The 15,041-nt window shown below is 35.1% G+C and overlaps 2 protein-coding genes across 2 annotated transcripts; one reads left to right on the forward strand and one right to left on the reverse strand.

The window, feature by feature from the left end:
* Positions 1 to 457: 457 nt before the first annotated feature.
* On the reverse strand, positions 458 to 8,555 carry LOC126809893 (charged multivesicular body protein 1b). Its single transcript, XM_050534760.2, has 6 exons — positions 8,416 to 8,555; positions 7,110 to 7,207; positions 6,180 to 6,395; positions 5,124 to 5,275; positions 4,463 to 4,544; positions 458 to 3,577 (listed from the first exon to the last, which is right to left on the reverse strand). Exons 1-6 carry the CDS (start codon positions 8,420 to 8,422, stop codon positions 3,536 to 3,538), a joined length of 597 nt encoding a protein of 198 aa, XP_050390717.1. The 5' UTR covers positions 8,423 to 8,555; the 3' UTR covers positions 458 to 3,535.
* Positions 8,556 to 8,692: 137 nt separating this feature from the next.
* Positions 8,693 to 14,886, forward strand: LOC130010643 (nucleolar pre-ribosomal-associated protein 1-like). The gene is made up of 7 exons (XM_056098396.1): positions 8,693 to 8,848; positions 9,855 to 9,994; positions 11,017 to 11,310; positions 12,167 to 12,263; positions 13,584 to 13,666; positions 14,083 to 14,217; positions 14,758 to 14,886. The coding sequence occupies exons 1-7, from the start codon at positions 8,707 to 8,709 to the stop codon at positions 14,884 to 14,886; spliced, it is 1,020 nt and encodes a 339-aa protein (XP_055954371.1). The 5' UTR covers positions 8,693 to 8,706.
* The last annotated feature ends 155 nt before the right edge of the window (positions 14,887 to 15,041 follow it).

Raw genomic sequence — 15,041 nt, forward strand, 5'->3', positions numbered from 1 at the left:
GAGAAAGATCCTCTGGATTTTCCTGTGTGGTTCCCCCCTTGCCAGTGGTAGAGTACAGATGGCCTGACAAGAACAGTGTCTATTCGTTAGGATGGGAAGAAAAACAGAGGCCTGTGTACATATTGGCATGCATGTTAAAGAACCCTTTGCAACTGGAATTCGATATAAGAGTAGACTGTAACACCACTGTCTGGACAAAATTTCCCTCATAGAACACTGCATGACGTATACCTGTCTTCATCAGAATAATAATGACTAGAGAAGCCTAGTCGAAGCATCGCTCAGTAATAAGCAGTATTTGTATTCCATAGAATTGTGACAAGTATACTCCAGTTCAATTACTAAATGCCATTGAAACAATTCATCAGCCCAGGGCGATGGACTGGGCTCATTTCAATATCCTTCCCTTAACTGCGATTGGAATACAAAAAATAAACAAAAAACAAAATGTCACGAATTACGAGTATAAAATGTTAAAGTTATATTATTAAATCATAATATTTACAATACAATAAAAACAAACTCACAATATTTAATATTTTACACAAATAACCATAGACTACTATACAATATAACCATTACTTCCTTATCGTTTATCATTACAATATAACCATTACTTAACTAGTCCAGTTAATCATTACAATATAACCATTAATCTTTTAATCACAAGCATATAGGTGCTAAATAAAACAATATGATCATCATATTTAACTTTCATTCTACCAGAGATGCCAAGATAAACGACTACCCTAAACCTGTGACACAAGTTTCCTTATATTAAGACTGAGTCACGCTAGCGGATTGAATGTTAGTAAAAGTCTTATAAAGGATAAGTCATAGAGGTCATTCTTGGTTTTGGTCTGGTTGAGAACGATATGGGCTATTTGGAGAGAGTGAGAGGGAGAAACTAGGTCAGTTCGAGACTAACACATGGTTCAATTTTATTTCAAACATTTGCTTGCGTGTAGGGGTCTTTAGCAATGGGAGGAAACCAGAGGACCCGGAGAAAACCCATGAGGTTGGACAAAACGACCCTACTCCTTGTCACGTACAACTGGGGATTCGAAACCACGCCAGTTGATTCAAGCTATTTGGAGAAACACAAGTGATAATCAGTTAACAGTATAAATCCTACATGATTAGGACCTGTTCTGTACGCTAGATTTTATCTGTAGACCAATAAATAAATCTGTAACCTGTTTAGTAAAAATAAGGCCATCATTTTGATCGCCATTTCCCTTGTTATCTACATCCCTCCATAGGTATCTTTATCGATTGTTTATACTCTTTCGGTTTACAACATCGGATGAAAGTCAGAATCAAATTAATAGGAACAGCAGATAAGCAGGATAATATATTTCAGAATGTTGACAACAACAAAAGGATTAATTTATGAATTCAGTGTTTCAATAATAAGAATAGGCTGAAGTGACAATAAAATACAATATTCTATCTATGATACATGAGGATAATGGGATGAAAGATTAAATCATACACAGCCGGCCTGGAAATAACGGTTTTAGATGTACCTGACAAAATGTCAGGCACTAATTAAATAGTATGTGACATTTTCAACTTAGTACTGGACATGTATTAATAATATCAATAAAAAGACAAATCAGTGCCGGACAAAATGACAGGTACCAGAGGTTTTGTGTCTGACAAAGCCTGAATCTGTTTCTGACATTGTCTGTGACAGGTGCCTTATTTCCAGGCTTGCATAAAGTAAAGGTTTTCACACTTTATTACAGTAACAATAACAACACACCAAATGAATTTTCTGTTTTTCGGGAAAACCTTTTAAAATTTAGCTTCTTATTTCTACAGGAAAATGACTAATTTAAAACAAAAAGTACTTCATTGCACTGTTTAAAAGCTTTTAGTTTTAAATTTTTATATTTTGAAATTATAAACAAACTTTTAGTTCTCAATTTTGAAGTTTTGAAATTTTTAAAATTATAAAGTTTTGAAATTTTGAAATTTTAAAGTTTTGAAGTTTTGAAAAGTTTTGAAATTTTGAAATTTTGAAATTTTAAAATTTTAAATTAAACATCTTTCATGTGATTCAAGTGGCTATTTATTTATCAAGCCTCCTGAAGAACTGAAAATTACATTGGTTTGGCCTTAAACTAGAAATGAAAACAAATATATCGACACAAATAAAATCGACTAAAAAAAAGTGAAGAAGGAAGCAATTCAATAATAAAAAATTTGTTTTTGTTAATCGACAAAAATAAAATCATTACAAAAAAAAAGAAGGAAGAAATTCAATAATAAAACAGATATTTTTGCTAATATTGACAATCTTGATATAAAATCTGACTCAAAAAGAATGTCTATCTACAGAAAAAGAAGTCAATTCTATGCACAATAATGTCTAAGAATCCATCATTGATTTTTATTGGATCTGTTGATTTTAAAGTAAAAGAATATTTTTGTCTGTAGTTTTATTTTTGGTCACTGGATATTTTATCAAAAATGGCGTGGAACACTTCTTCAAACATTGTGCATAAATATTCCAAGAGCATGTTTCCCATAGTTTTATATGTAGTAGTTGAATATTTATGAAAGACAACTACATAGGGAATAAAAATTCTAAATTAATTCTCATACAAGTGTGTCTTGTGTTTGAAGTCTGTAGTGGTTAATATTCACATACATAGGTATATTATATTATATATCTACCAAGGCATTGTTGTATGTCAACTGTACCTTCATTGAGCTACAATTTACTGTACAAAATAACAAATCTTTTGTTCGGCACAGAATTATAAAATGAAGAGATGAGAAATATTTTCACTAAAAAATTTCAGAAAAATGAACACACACTGAGAAATATGACATGTAATTATCTGGCCATGATTTCACAAAGCATTCTCAGACTTAAGAATTTACTCAACTTTCAATCACTGTTTATGAGAAATATCTTCGATCCAGAAACACAAAACTCATTGATGTATTTGATAAATTAACTAAAGTATAGCCCATTATAAAGCTTTTGTTGTTTTAAAATAAGGCAAACAATTTTGAGTAAATTCTTAACTTGAGTCTGAGAATGCTTTGTGAACTCGGGGCCATGTTTCAGTTTGCTTTTGATTTCCGATGCACTCTTTTATCATAAATACTTAAACAAGGACTACCACTTCAAAACTTTAACAGCCAGCTTATTATTGACATTTGAAGTATTTTGTTTACTTCAGATTAACAAGACACATTTTTTTCCAACGGAACATTACAGTTTTTTTAAATTTGTCGTAATTTTTCTTGTATATTTTTAAGTGTTTTTACACCGAAAATCTGTTTTTTTGAGGTCAAATTCTGTGAAATTTTAATTTCATGGCATGTATAAATTGACCTACGGTTAAGTTCTATAATCGGTCAAATTCACAGGCAATCAGTCCAGGCAGGTAAATATGGCTGAAATGTGAGCCCTGATTTAAAGTATAGCGATAGTTTCTGGATTCAGACTACCAATAGTCTGATAATTTTTTAATTCTGTACATCATGTATAATCTGTTCCATAGATTGTGTTTATTTACATCTGACGTAGTTTGGCTAACCTCTGTGATAATTCATCCTGAAAAGAACACAGAAAGATATATGTTTTGATTTGAAAGAAAGGACAAACAGATCTTAACATTAATAATCACACTATCTTACTAGGTTGTGTCCATCCGGTGGCTAAGCGGGTAAGATGCCGGCACGCTAGTCTGGAGGTCGCGTGTTCAATCCCGGCATTAGCCGAGAAAGTTCATCGGGATTTTCTGACGTGGTTTCCCCTTGTCAGTCGTGCCGGACGAAGAGTTAGACAAGAACAGCTGTCTAGTCATTTGGATGGGATAAAAAAACTGAGGTCCCATGTATACATTGGCATGCACGTAAAAGATCCCTTAGCAGTTGGAATTCGATATAAGAGTAGACCATAATGCCGCTGCCTGTGCGAAATTTTCCTCATGGAGATGAATTTATATAAGCTTTGGCTTGTTTTCAGATCCACTATATCAGTTTTGTAAATAATCATGATATAATAGAAATAAAATATTGTTTACACCAAATTTTCCTCATAGCACACTGTATGGCATATGCCCGTCTTCATTGAGCAGAACAGTAGGATGTTAAACAACATTTCATTGACATTAGCCTTTTTAGTGGTTAGTGCAGAAAAGCAGGCGATTTACTCCCATTTCATTCCATAAAGCATACAGCAACTGGTTGGCAATAGTGTGTGGATGTGCCGATTTCAACATGACAGTTACAATCTGGAGTGACCCATTCTACACAAAAACTCATATGTCATACAATATCCACATTTCTTGGCACATTTTCAGCATAAATTGACATTTGACAGATTTAAAAACTTTTCATTGGATTGAAAATGGAATTAAACAGACTTTGTCATACAATACAATAGATACAGGTGCCTTATGGGAAGGCTTGCAGACAACGTATGAAAATAACCCACCTGTTCTGTTGAAGCTTGTGTAGATGATGCTGTTCCTATTGTTGATCCCTGGGCTTGTGGTAAATCCATATTTAACTCTAGCCTGTGGAGAGAGAAAAAATATAAAAATTGAACACAGTATGAAGAAAATGAGAGGATATGTAGCAAGACAACGAAACACAACATGTTAATTCTAAAGCAACTCGTAATTGTTTCTGGAAAACTTGATCGTATATGCAGGATAAAATTATAATAATATAACTTATATTTTAATCATAATCTTTAATTCTTGTTGTTTGATTCCATTTGATAAAAAATATCAACACAGACACCATTCAGTATTATAGGTTTTTCTATCGTTTCTAAGCAGTCATTCTACTAGTAGGAGTCGCTACACTATTCACGTTTTATACAGTTTCCAGGACAGACATTCTACTAGTCGGACCTGCTACACTATTCTAGATTTCATACCGTTTCTAGGGAGTCATTCTACAAGTCGGAGTTGCTACACTATTCTACGTTTTATACAGTTTCCAGGACAGACACTCTACTAGTCAGACTTGCTACACTATTCTAGGCTTCATACCGTTTCTAGGAGTAACTATGCTAGCTGGTTGTGCTGCCCGACATATATAATATTTAAACATTTTGATAAAGGAATTAAATAGTTAAATGAACCTACCCTGCCTCATCTGCTACTTCTTGCATCAAACTATCAACTTGGTTCTGTGGTGTTGTTAATGTAGATGTATTGCACATTGTACTCTCCATTACTTGGGACTGGACATCTAAATTCTCAAACTGTTGTTCAAATCTATCCATTAACTGAGACACCTAGAATATACAACAAAACATTGGTAAAAATATAGGATGGATGAGAAAGAGAGAGAGAGAGAGAGAGAGAGTTTAATGTCCACTCGACTAGGTCATTTCGGAACTAAAATATATGGTTCAATTTTATTTCAATAATTTGCATGCACGTAGGGGTCTTTAGCAGTGTTGCATGCACGTAGGGGTCTTTAGCAGTGGGAGGAAACCGGAGGACCTGGAGAAAACTCTACTCCTTGTCACGCACGTACAACTAGGGAATCGTAACCACGCCAGTTGACTCAATGACAGACCTTATGATACAGCACGCACATGCTCTCCATTCGGCCATCCAACCCTCCAACTTCTGCTTAATCTTTTCCGCAATAAAAAATAAAAGTTGATGATATAAGAAAAGAGAGAAAGTTCCATACATTAGAGAAAATATAGCAGCAATACCTAGTCATAGGATATGAGTTTGTAGCTTAATTGTTTTAAAATAATTCCTCAACTGATCTAAGCTAATTTATCGAGGACGATAAAATACAATGTGTCATTGCTAAAATTTAAATTTTCTCGTGCCTTAATCCATGCTTATATGTAGGCCCACTCAGGTTGATTATTTAATATTTAATTAAGAAAACATAATCAAAATACCAAAGCTAGATAATGTCCTAGCTAAGATTCAACAGATTTAAATTAGGCTCATCAGGTTTCTCCATTACCATTAAAAGAAGGTGGTGTCTTGTTATGCTCAAGCTGTATAGGTCGATAAAATTTCAGTTTATCAGAACTTGTTAAATACTGACTGGAACTGAACCATTTTGGAACTGATATTCATATTAGAGATTCATATTTCACAATATTGTAATTTACAAGGGATTCCTGTTGATTAAAATGATGCAACATTAGTAGTTAGTATACACAGTACCTTTTCCAAATTCATAGATTTCATAGCTGATTCCATAGATTTTACTACTCCTGCCATAGAACTTGTCACTTGTTTTGTGGTTAGAGCTGTTTGTACACGTTGAGCTACGGCATCAATTCTAGCTCCCATTCTGCGATAATTTAAAGCCTGATTCTTTTGACGAATGGCGTTCTCAGCATGAATCTTTGCACCTTCCATATTACCTTTGGCTATAGACTGAAAAATATCCAAAACATTTTATAAAACTTGGGAAGGACATTTATTTAATAGAGGTACTGGTACCTGTCTTTTTGGAATGTGTAAGTAATGTATCTCTTAACCTATATATGTCCTTAAACAACTGAGGAATCAACTTAGAGAATGATTCATTCAGCTAGAACTTTGACGTAATTACAGACTTTAATTCAAGGCAAGATATACACGGTATATGGCTGATTTACGACTTCCCCTTGTCAGTGGTGCAGGACAGAGAGTTTGGCAAGGAAAAAACATCTAGTTGTTCGGAAGAGACTCAACTGAGGTCTGCACATGTACGCATTGGTGTGAACTAAAACAACCCTTGAAAGTTGAAACTATGGTTTCCATGGCGGTCAGGACTACTGAAAATGACTGAAACTAGAACTGGCCCATCGATCAATTTGCACATCGGAAAAATAGCATATTTTTCAAAACCCAATTTTCAAACATGGCCCTACGATCTACCTCTGCTATGTAACTATAAAATTCTACAGCCTGTACATATTAATGTACACGTATAGGAGCCACTCCATGAATAGTAGGCAGAAACGATGCTAAAGTGGCAATATTACCTTCATGCAAGTAGCACACTGTATGGTGTATGATTTCTTCATTAGTCTGGTTGGTGCGAAGAAGTACACAAGTAGGATACTAAATATTTATAATTTACAACAATACAGGTAGGCTACTTACTTTCTTTAATTTATTTTTTTCATCTCTTTCTGATTTTTCTGACTTCTTGGCATTTCTCTCTAAATCTTTAGCAGCAAATCTCAGGTTAAAAAGATGTTCTAGTTTGGGTTAAGTAAATAAAATCTTTATATTAATAAGATTTGACAACATGAGAGAGAGAGAGAGATTCGACACAAACTAGGTCATTTCGGGACTAACACATGGTTCAATTTTATTTCAATAATCCACTTGCGCGTAGGCGTCTTTAACAGTGGGAAGAAACAGCTAGAGGGACCCGGAGAAAACCCATGGGGTTGGACAGGCAACCCTACCCCTTGTCAGGTACAACAGGGGAATTGAAACCACGGCAGCTGACTCATTGACAGACCTTATGATACAACGCGCATGTGGTAACCATTCGACCATCCAACTTCCCCAACATGAAAGAACATATTGTTCTTGATGAAGGAAAGCACTGACATTGTCAGGCACAAATTCAGGCTTTTTCAGGTACCGGTACAATTCCTCTGCCATTTTGTTAGATTTAACCTCACACAAACTAGGTCATTTTGGGACTAACATATGGTTCAATCTTATTCGAATAATTCGCAAACGTGTAGGGGTCTTTAGCAGTGGGAGGTAACCAGAGGACATGAAGAAAACGCACAAAGTTAGACAGGCGACCTTACTCCTTGTCAAGTACAACCGGTGAATTGAAATCACACCACTTGACTCAATGCACAAACCTTATGATACAGCGGACAAACGCTAACCATTCGGCCATATAGTCATAAAAAATTACCCAGCAAAATTTCAACAAAGAGAACTCCCTGAACATACTGTACATGTAAAGTGTAACTAGGAGACACCTACATTCAGAGCTGAACCTATGGTCGAGCTACGATCGGAAGACTTGGTCTGTCAAATTGCTGTTAAGCAACACGAGATAACACCAAGGTAAGCGGTTATTGTTTATTTTAAGTTTCGGAGTAAATTGAAATCTAGATTCAAAGTAGGCCTATAATGAATTACTCGCTCAGACAGACTCAGAGTCAGAGACTGTTAATTAACTTTAAGTGTCAAGTTGCCAAGTGGTTGATCATATCTGAGATAGATTCAAAATTAATAATTATTATCTTATTAAATATAACACAGTAACAGTTTGTATTCATTATTAATACCCAAATGTTCAGATTGCACAATTTCCTCTTTTTTATATTTTGGCAAGTTTATTTTCTTCTGTCTCTGACACCTTCCTCCATTTTCAAACCTGAATTCCAATCTTTGATCTAAAAATTCTTGGTGTATTTTAGATATAAAAGGATACTGTCCATTTTCTGTGTTTCTGTACTCTTTTCTTGGCAACTAAATTCACAAACTTCGAAAATATCTCGATAAGTTTAACTTTGTTTTGGGTTTTGTTGAATATGACTGATCTTCTTGTGATGAATGTTTGTGTATGACGTATCTTCGGCTAAAAATAGAGTGACTATGTCATCAAAACGTGTGTACTAATTATAGGACTAGACATTCGCGTCTACTACTTTTACTTATCTAGTTCATCGAGTCTATTCATAACCGGAAGCACGTGTTGAATGAAAACATTGAAATAGAAAACATGTCTGTAGTTCATAGGAAAAGAAAAAAGCCTAAAGATGACGCCGATGAGGGTTCAGTCATCAAGAAAACCAGAGAAGTCGAATCCTTCAACCAGTTGAAGTTCAAGTCTATGCTGAAAAACATTGACACAACATTTTTAGGTGCGAAAATCATAATTTATTTAATGATTAGATCATGCACCTTATAAGTTATAGATCTATAATTATAAATTAAAAATAAAGGCCTATTCCAATTTTTTAATTTGAGTTTTTAAAACTCAAAGAATAGGGATGTGGTCATGACGGCCTTAAGCCATATAACAGCCAAAATCCATTTTAGTCAAAATGGCCAAACAGTTCGATCGTAACAGCCCCAAAAATTGGTCGTAACGTAAGGGTCAACAAATTGGTCTTAACGGCCCAAAGATTTGGTCAATATGGCCAAACAATGTTAAATTAATGGAAAACAAAGCATTACATACTATTGTCAAAGATATATACTTATCCGAGAAAGTTCGTCGGGATTTTCCGATCTGATTTCCCCTTGTCAATGGTGTAGAATGGGGGGCCTGACAAGGACAGCTGTAGTCGTTCAGATGTGATGAAAAACCGAGGTCCCATGTATACATTGACCTGCACGCAAAAGATCCCTTGGCAAAATTTCCCTCATATGCCCATCTTCATTAACCCAGTCGGAGCAGAACTGTAGGATGTTAAATCCCATTTCATTTCATTTTACTTATCTTTGTTAAAAATAACAACTGACAAAAATAAACACAAAACATGATAATGGTATTGTACTCTCCCATTGGCATTGCTTAAAATCCTTTGCACAATTCAGCACCTGACACCTAAACTTGAATAAAGGAAATATAGAATTTAAAATATCTCTATATCACGATAAAATCTAGCTACAGGAATTGTCATTGATGCTTAACCTATTTTAATTGCATTCAAGCATGTTGGAATTGATTACAGTTAAAAATGATAAGAGTTCTGGTCTTCCATTAATTTATAGTAAGAAATATCCCCCCCCCCAATAATTTTACTGTGAAAGCACTAATAAAGAGAATGTTGTGTGTTCATTACTAAAGCAAACCATATTGTCTGTAAAGACAAATGCAACAATACTTATTTAAATTCTATTTTTACATTTTTTTTTTATTAGCTTTAGAAGAATTTGCTGATGCAGCAAATGGATTTCCAGATTTTACAGAATATGACATTGTTAAAGATTATATCCAGAATTCTCCCGACTGTGCTGAAGTATTTCAACTACTGGATGGTAAAACACCCAAGTCAACTGAGGTAAGATTTTATAGCTACAGGAATACTGTTGATGTTCTGAGTCTTTTTTGATCAGGTTTCTACTACCTTTCTCAGAGAAATAGAGAGAGAGAGAGAAATGGGATTTAATGCCCACTCGACACGGACTAGGTCATTTCGGGACTAACACATGATTAAATTTTATTTCAATAATTCGCTTGCGCGTAGGGTCTTTAGCTGTGGGAGGTAACTGGAGAAAACCCACGAGGTTGGAAAGGCAACCCTACTCCTTGTTACGTACAACCACGGAATCGAAACCACGCCAGTTGACTCAATGACAGACCTTATGATACAGCGTGTACATGCTAACCATTTGGCCATCCAACCCTCCCTCAGAGAAATAAAATGGCAGCATGAAATCAACATAGGTAATACCATTTGAGTTTTCACCCCCCATATTATAGTATAGTAACTAATGTTGCACATTTTAAAATGGTAAAAAAATCTAATTTTAAAAATCTAAATGTCAACTTTTAAAGCAGATTGAAAAGAAATATGCCTATACATGATTTTTAAATATCAAATATAACCTAGCCTCAATAATCACTATTTTTATTTCGATTGATGATTAACAGTATTACGAATATTTAAAAGTGTTCTTTACATAGTAATCTATTAAAACATGAATTAGACATCATCTTGGGCTTGATATTTCTGGATAGAAATGAATTATTATTCAGATGTCTGATAACGATTTTAGAGAAATAATAATGGTGTTCTGAAATCAACAGGACTTCAGATGGCCAAACCTTCTATTGGGATTTTTGGAAATGAAATGGGGTTTAACATCCTACTTTTTTGTACCAACCAGCACTAATGAAGACAGAGGATTTTTGGACCCACCAGCTTTTGTATATGGTCCCGAAGAGTTTATTTAACTTAACCTTGAAATATTGCATGTTTGAATTCTAAATAAATCAGATTTTACAAGTAATAAATTCAGTTATTTTTAAATAACTGAATTTATTACTTGTAAAATCTGATTTAAAATTATTTTATTTCAGATTGCTAAGATATTTCGTGTATTAGAATGTATTTTAATACGAACAGGGGATGATCTGGCCGAGAAATATGGTAAAGTTGGAGAAAGTATCGTTAGTCATTTGACCAAAACAAATTTTAAACAGATCTATTTGTCGTTGAATATCTCAAACAAATCTAACCAATTAAAGAACAGCTTGAAGTTACTAGCTGCCATGGTAATACAGGGGGACAACTCTGCAGTGTCGGTTTTATCATTATTTGATGAGAAAAACCAAGGAACTCTTCTGCCTCTTTATAAAAGAAAAAATATTAGTGTAAGTTTTCAATATGTATTTTATGGCATGGTGGTTACCCATGATTATTTTTGTTACATAATTTGTATGATAAAATAAAAGAGATTAGCCTGTCTATGGTGGAGGAGTAGTGTTACGTAGCAGAGTGATTTTAATGGCTAAATGTATTTGTTAAGGCCAGCTCAATTTTTGTCAAGATCGCTGAGATGTAAATAAGGTTAGGGCACATGATTGTTGAAGAGATTGTAGGTTAGGGTTAGGGTAAGCATTGGGGCTAGGTCCAGGGTTAGGGTTGGGATTAGCAATAGCCCTGTTTACATCTTGTGACCTATGACAAAAAATTGAGCTGGCCTTATCATTTAGCACTAACCGATTTTAATGGGTGCAGTGCAGATCATTAGGTCTGTTATCCATTCAGGTGTCATTGTTTCAGTCCTACACTAATACAACAAATGGATTAGTGTCACCTGCTTAGAGAGCCACAGTGGCTCAGTGAGTAATATCTTTGCTAGCTAACCAGGAGGTCCTGTTTTCGATCCCTGTGGTGACTGAGAAAATTCATCATGATTTTCCAACCTGTTTCTCCCTTGTCAGTGGTGCAGGACGGAGGGCAATGTATAGTCGTTCTGATGGGATGAAAAACCGAGGTCCTGTGTAATCAATGGCGTGTACGTAAAAGAACCCTTGACAGTTGGAATTCGATATAAGAGTAGGCCGTAGTCCTACTGCCTGAGCAAAATTTCTCTCATAGCACACTGTATGGCGTATGCCACTGTCTTATAAGGGTAGGCTGTAGTGCTGCAGTCTGAGCAAAATTTCTTTCATAGCACACTGTATGGTGTATGCCACGACTTAATTTATATATTTTTAAAAACAGGATCACCAGGATGTAAGAACGTGTGTCGTCCATTTTATAATAGCGTTATTATTAACGGGTAGTAACAGTATTATACGACAACTCTTAAAGAAAACTGGTGAGTCAAGATTACCCAACTCTATATTTTATATGGAAGAACCATAACACTCGGGTGATACTAGATTGAAGGTTCTAGAATTGAACTCTCTCAATCTCAATAATAGTGACAGTCAGTTACAAAGGGGGAATTCAATCTACAACGCATGTACCGACTGAAGAAGAAAGTACTCCAACTAACCACAACAGCTGAAACATGTTCATGTGTTTAATAAATTCTTGTTTTTACTCGCAATATCTCCGTTGTCGGGACTGACACAGCTGTTACGGGACTGAATTTCGTGCCACTCGGTTGCAATTCCATCAATTCAGAATGTTCTGGGCTAACAATTGAGTGCCCCTCAGGGCTTTACTATAATAATGATGTTCATGTCTACAGATTACAGTCAGGTTATATTAAAACACTTTCATGTTATACATAATTAATCTTCAGTCTGCTAAGAGTCATATTGATGTATTCCCTTATACTTGCACCCACTTACCAAATTCAGCTGGATACTGAAACGTACCCTATACCTAACTTATTCTGAAACCCACCTCTGTACCTGCCTTATGCTGAAACCCACCTGTACCTGCCTTATACTGAAACCCACTTTATGCTAAAACTAATGTTTTACTGAAACCCGCCGTATACTGAAATCCAGCTTATACTGAAACCCACCTTATGCTAAAACTAATCTTTTACTGAAACCCACCGTATACTTAAATCCAGCTTATACTGAAACCTACCTTATATTGCAACCCCCTTATACTGAAACCCATACCAAAACCCACCTTAAATTGCAACCCCCTTATACCAAAACCCACCTTATATTGCAATCCCCTTATACCAAAACCAATCTTATATTGCAACCAGCTTATGCTGAAACCCACCTTATATTGCAACCAGCTTATACTGAAACACACCTTACATTGCAATCCCCTTATACCAAAACCTATCTTATGTTGCAACCAGATTATAATGAAACCCATCTTATATTGCAACCAGCTTATGCTGAAACCCACCTTATATTGCAACCAGCTTATACTGAAACACACCTTACATTGCAATCCCCTTATACCAAAACCCATCTTATATTGCAGCCAGATTATAATGAAACCCATCTTATATTGCAACCCCCTTATACTGAAACCAATCTATGCCCTGATACTTAATTTACAGCTGTTGCTAATAAGAGCAGATGCTATGAAATATATGTCAAAATAATCACTGTGGCTACATTATCCAAGCAATTAAATAACATCCACATATGGTTGTAAACTTGAAGATACATCTGAATGTAATGATACATGTATAATTTAAAGTTTTTGTTTTATACAGCTTTGTTACATAATATATTTTATGGAATATCGGAAGATAAATTTGAACTGATTGAAGTTGTTCTTCCAATATTTCAAGAAAAGGTAAGGTGATTCAATCCATGGATGCTGTTTTTATTTATCAGTGTTTTAGTTAAAAGTTTCAAATGACTGGAGTTTCATGTTTCAAATGTTTGGTGTGTAATGTTTCTAATGGTTGGTGTGTTATGTTTCTAATGTTTGGTGTGTTATGTTTCTAATGTTTGGTGTGTAATGGGTATGTTTCTAATGTTTGGTGTGTAATGTTCATGTTTGGTGAAGCGACTTACTGAAATAAAATTGAACCAAATGTTAGTCCCGAAATGACCTAGTTTGTGTCAAGTGGACTAATGTTTGTTGTGTAATGTTTCAAATGTTTGTTGTGTAATGTTTCTAATGTTTGGTGTGTAATGTGTGGTGTGTAATATTTGTAATGTGTGGTGTGCAATGTGTGTAATATTTCTAATTTTTGGTTGTTTCAGGTTGTTGAGAATGGAGGTATCAGTAAATCACTGAAAGTTGCTGTTTTCAACCCTAATATACTTAATCATTTAACACAGCTATATTACTGGTCGGGGCCACAGAAATGGAAAGAAAATAAAAAAGATGATATACAGGTGCTGTAGGGAAATAATTAATTAACAAATCCACTCACTGAATTGGCAAATCCACCCACTGGAACTAACAAATTCTCTCACTGAATTGGCAAACCCACCCACTGGAACTAGCAAATCCACCCACTGAAACTAGCAAATCCACCCACTGGTACTAGCAAATCCACCCACTAAATTGGCAAAGCCCCCCACTGAAACTAGCAAATCCACCCACTGGTACTAGCAAATCCATCAACTGAAACTAGCAAATCCACCCACTGGAACTGGCAAATCCACCCACTGAAACTGGCAAATCCACCCACTGAAACTGGCAAATCCAACCACTGGAACTAGCAAATCCAGCCACTGGAACTTGCAAATGAACCCACTGAAACTAGCAAATCCACCCACTGAAACTAGCAAATGAACCCACTGGAACTAGCAAATCCACCCACTGAATTAGTAAATCCAACCACTGAATTAGCAAATCAACCCACTGGAACAAGCAAATCAACACTTAATTCTTGTCCTAAAAATATTACAATTTTCTTTTTATCACTGCAGGATACAGCATCAGCAGAAGACAAAGTGTTAGTTATAGAAATGGTTCATAAATTCCTAGTCAAATTATGCTGTTCTTTTAAATATGGCATCGCCTACTATGATAAATCTACTGGTACAGGAAAAATGTAAGTTTAATTATAACTGTTTATAACTGTTCCTTGCCAGGTCGTTTCTCATCAAACATCTTTAAAATATATATTCTTCCACCAACTGGGCTAATGAAGTTTTATTATGTGCTTCTAACATATTCACAGAAAATTATGAATGAAATGACGGTAACAATA

The sequence above is a fragment of the Patella vulgata genome, chromosome 2 (assembly GCF_932274485.2).
Source record: "Patella vulgata chromosome 2, xgPatVulg1.2, whole genome shotgun sequence".
NCBI lineage: Eukaryota > Metazoa > Mollusca > Gastropoda > Patellidae > Patella > Patella vulgata.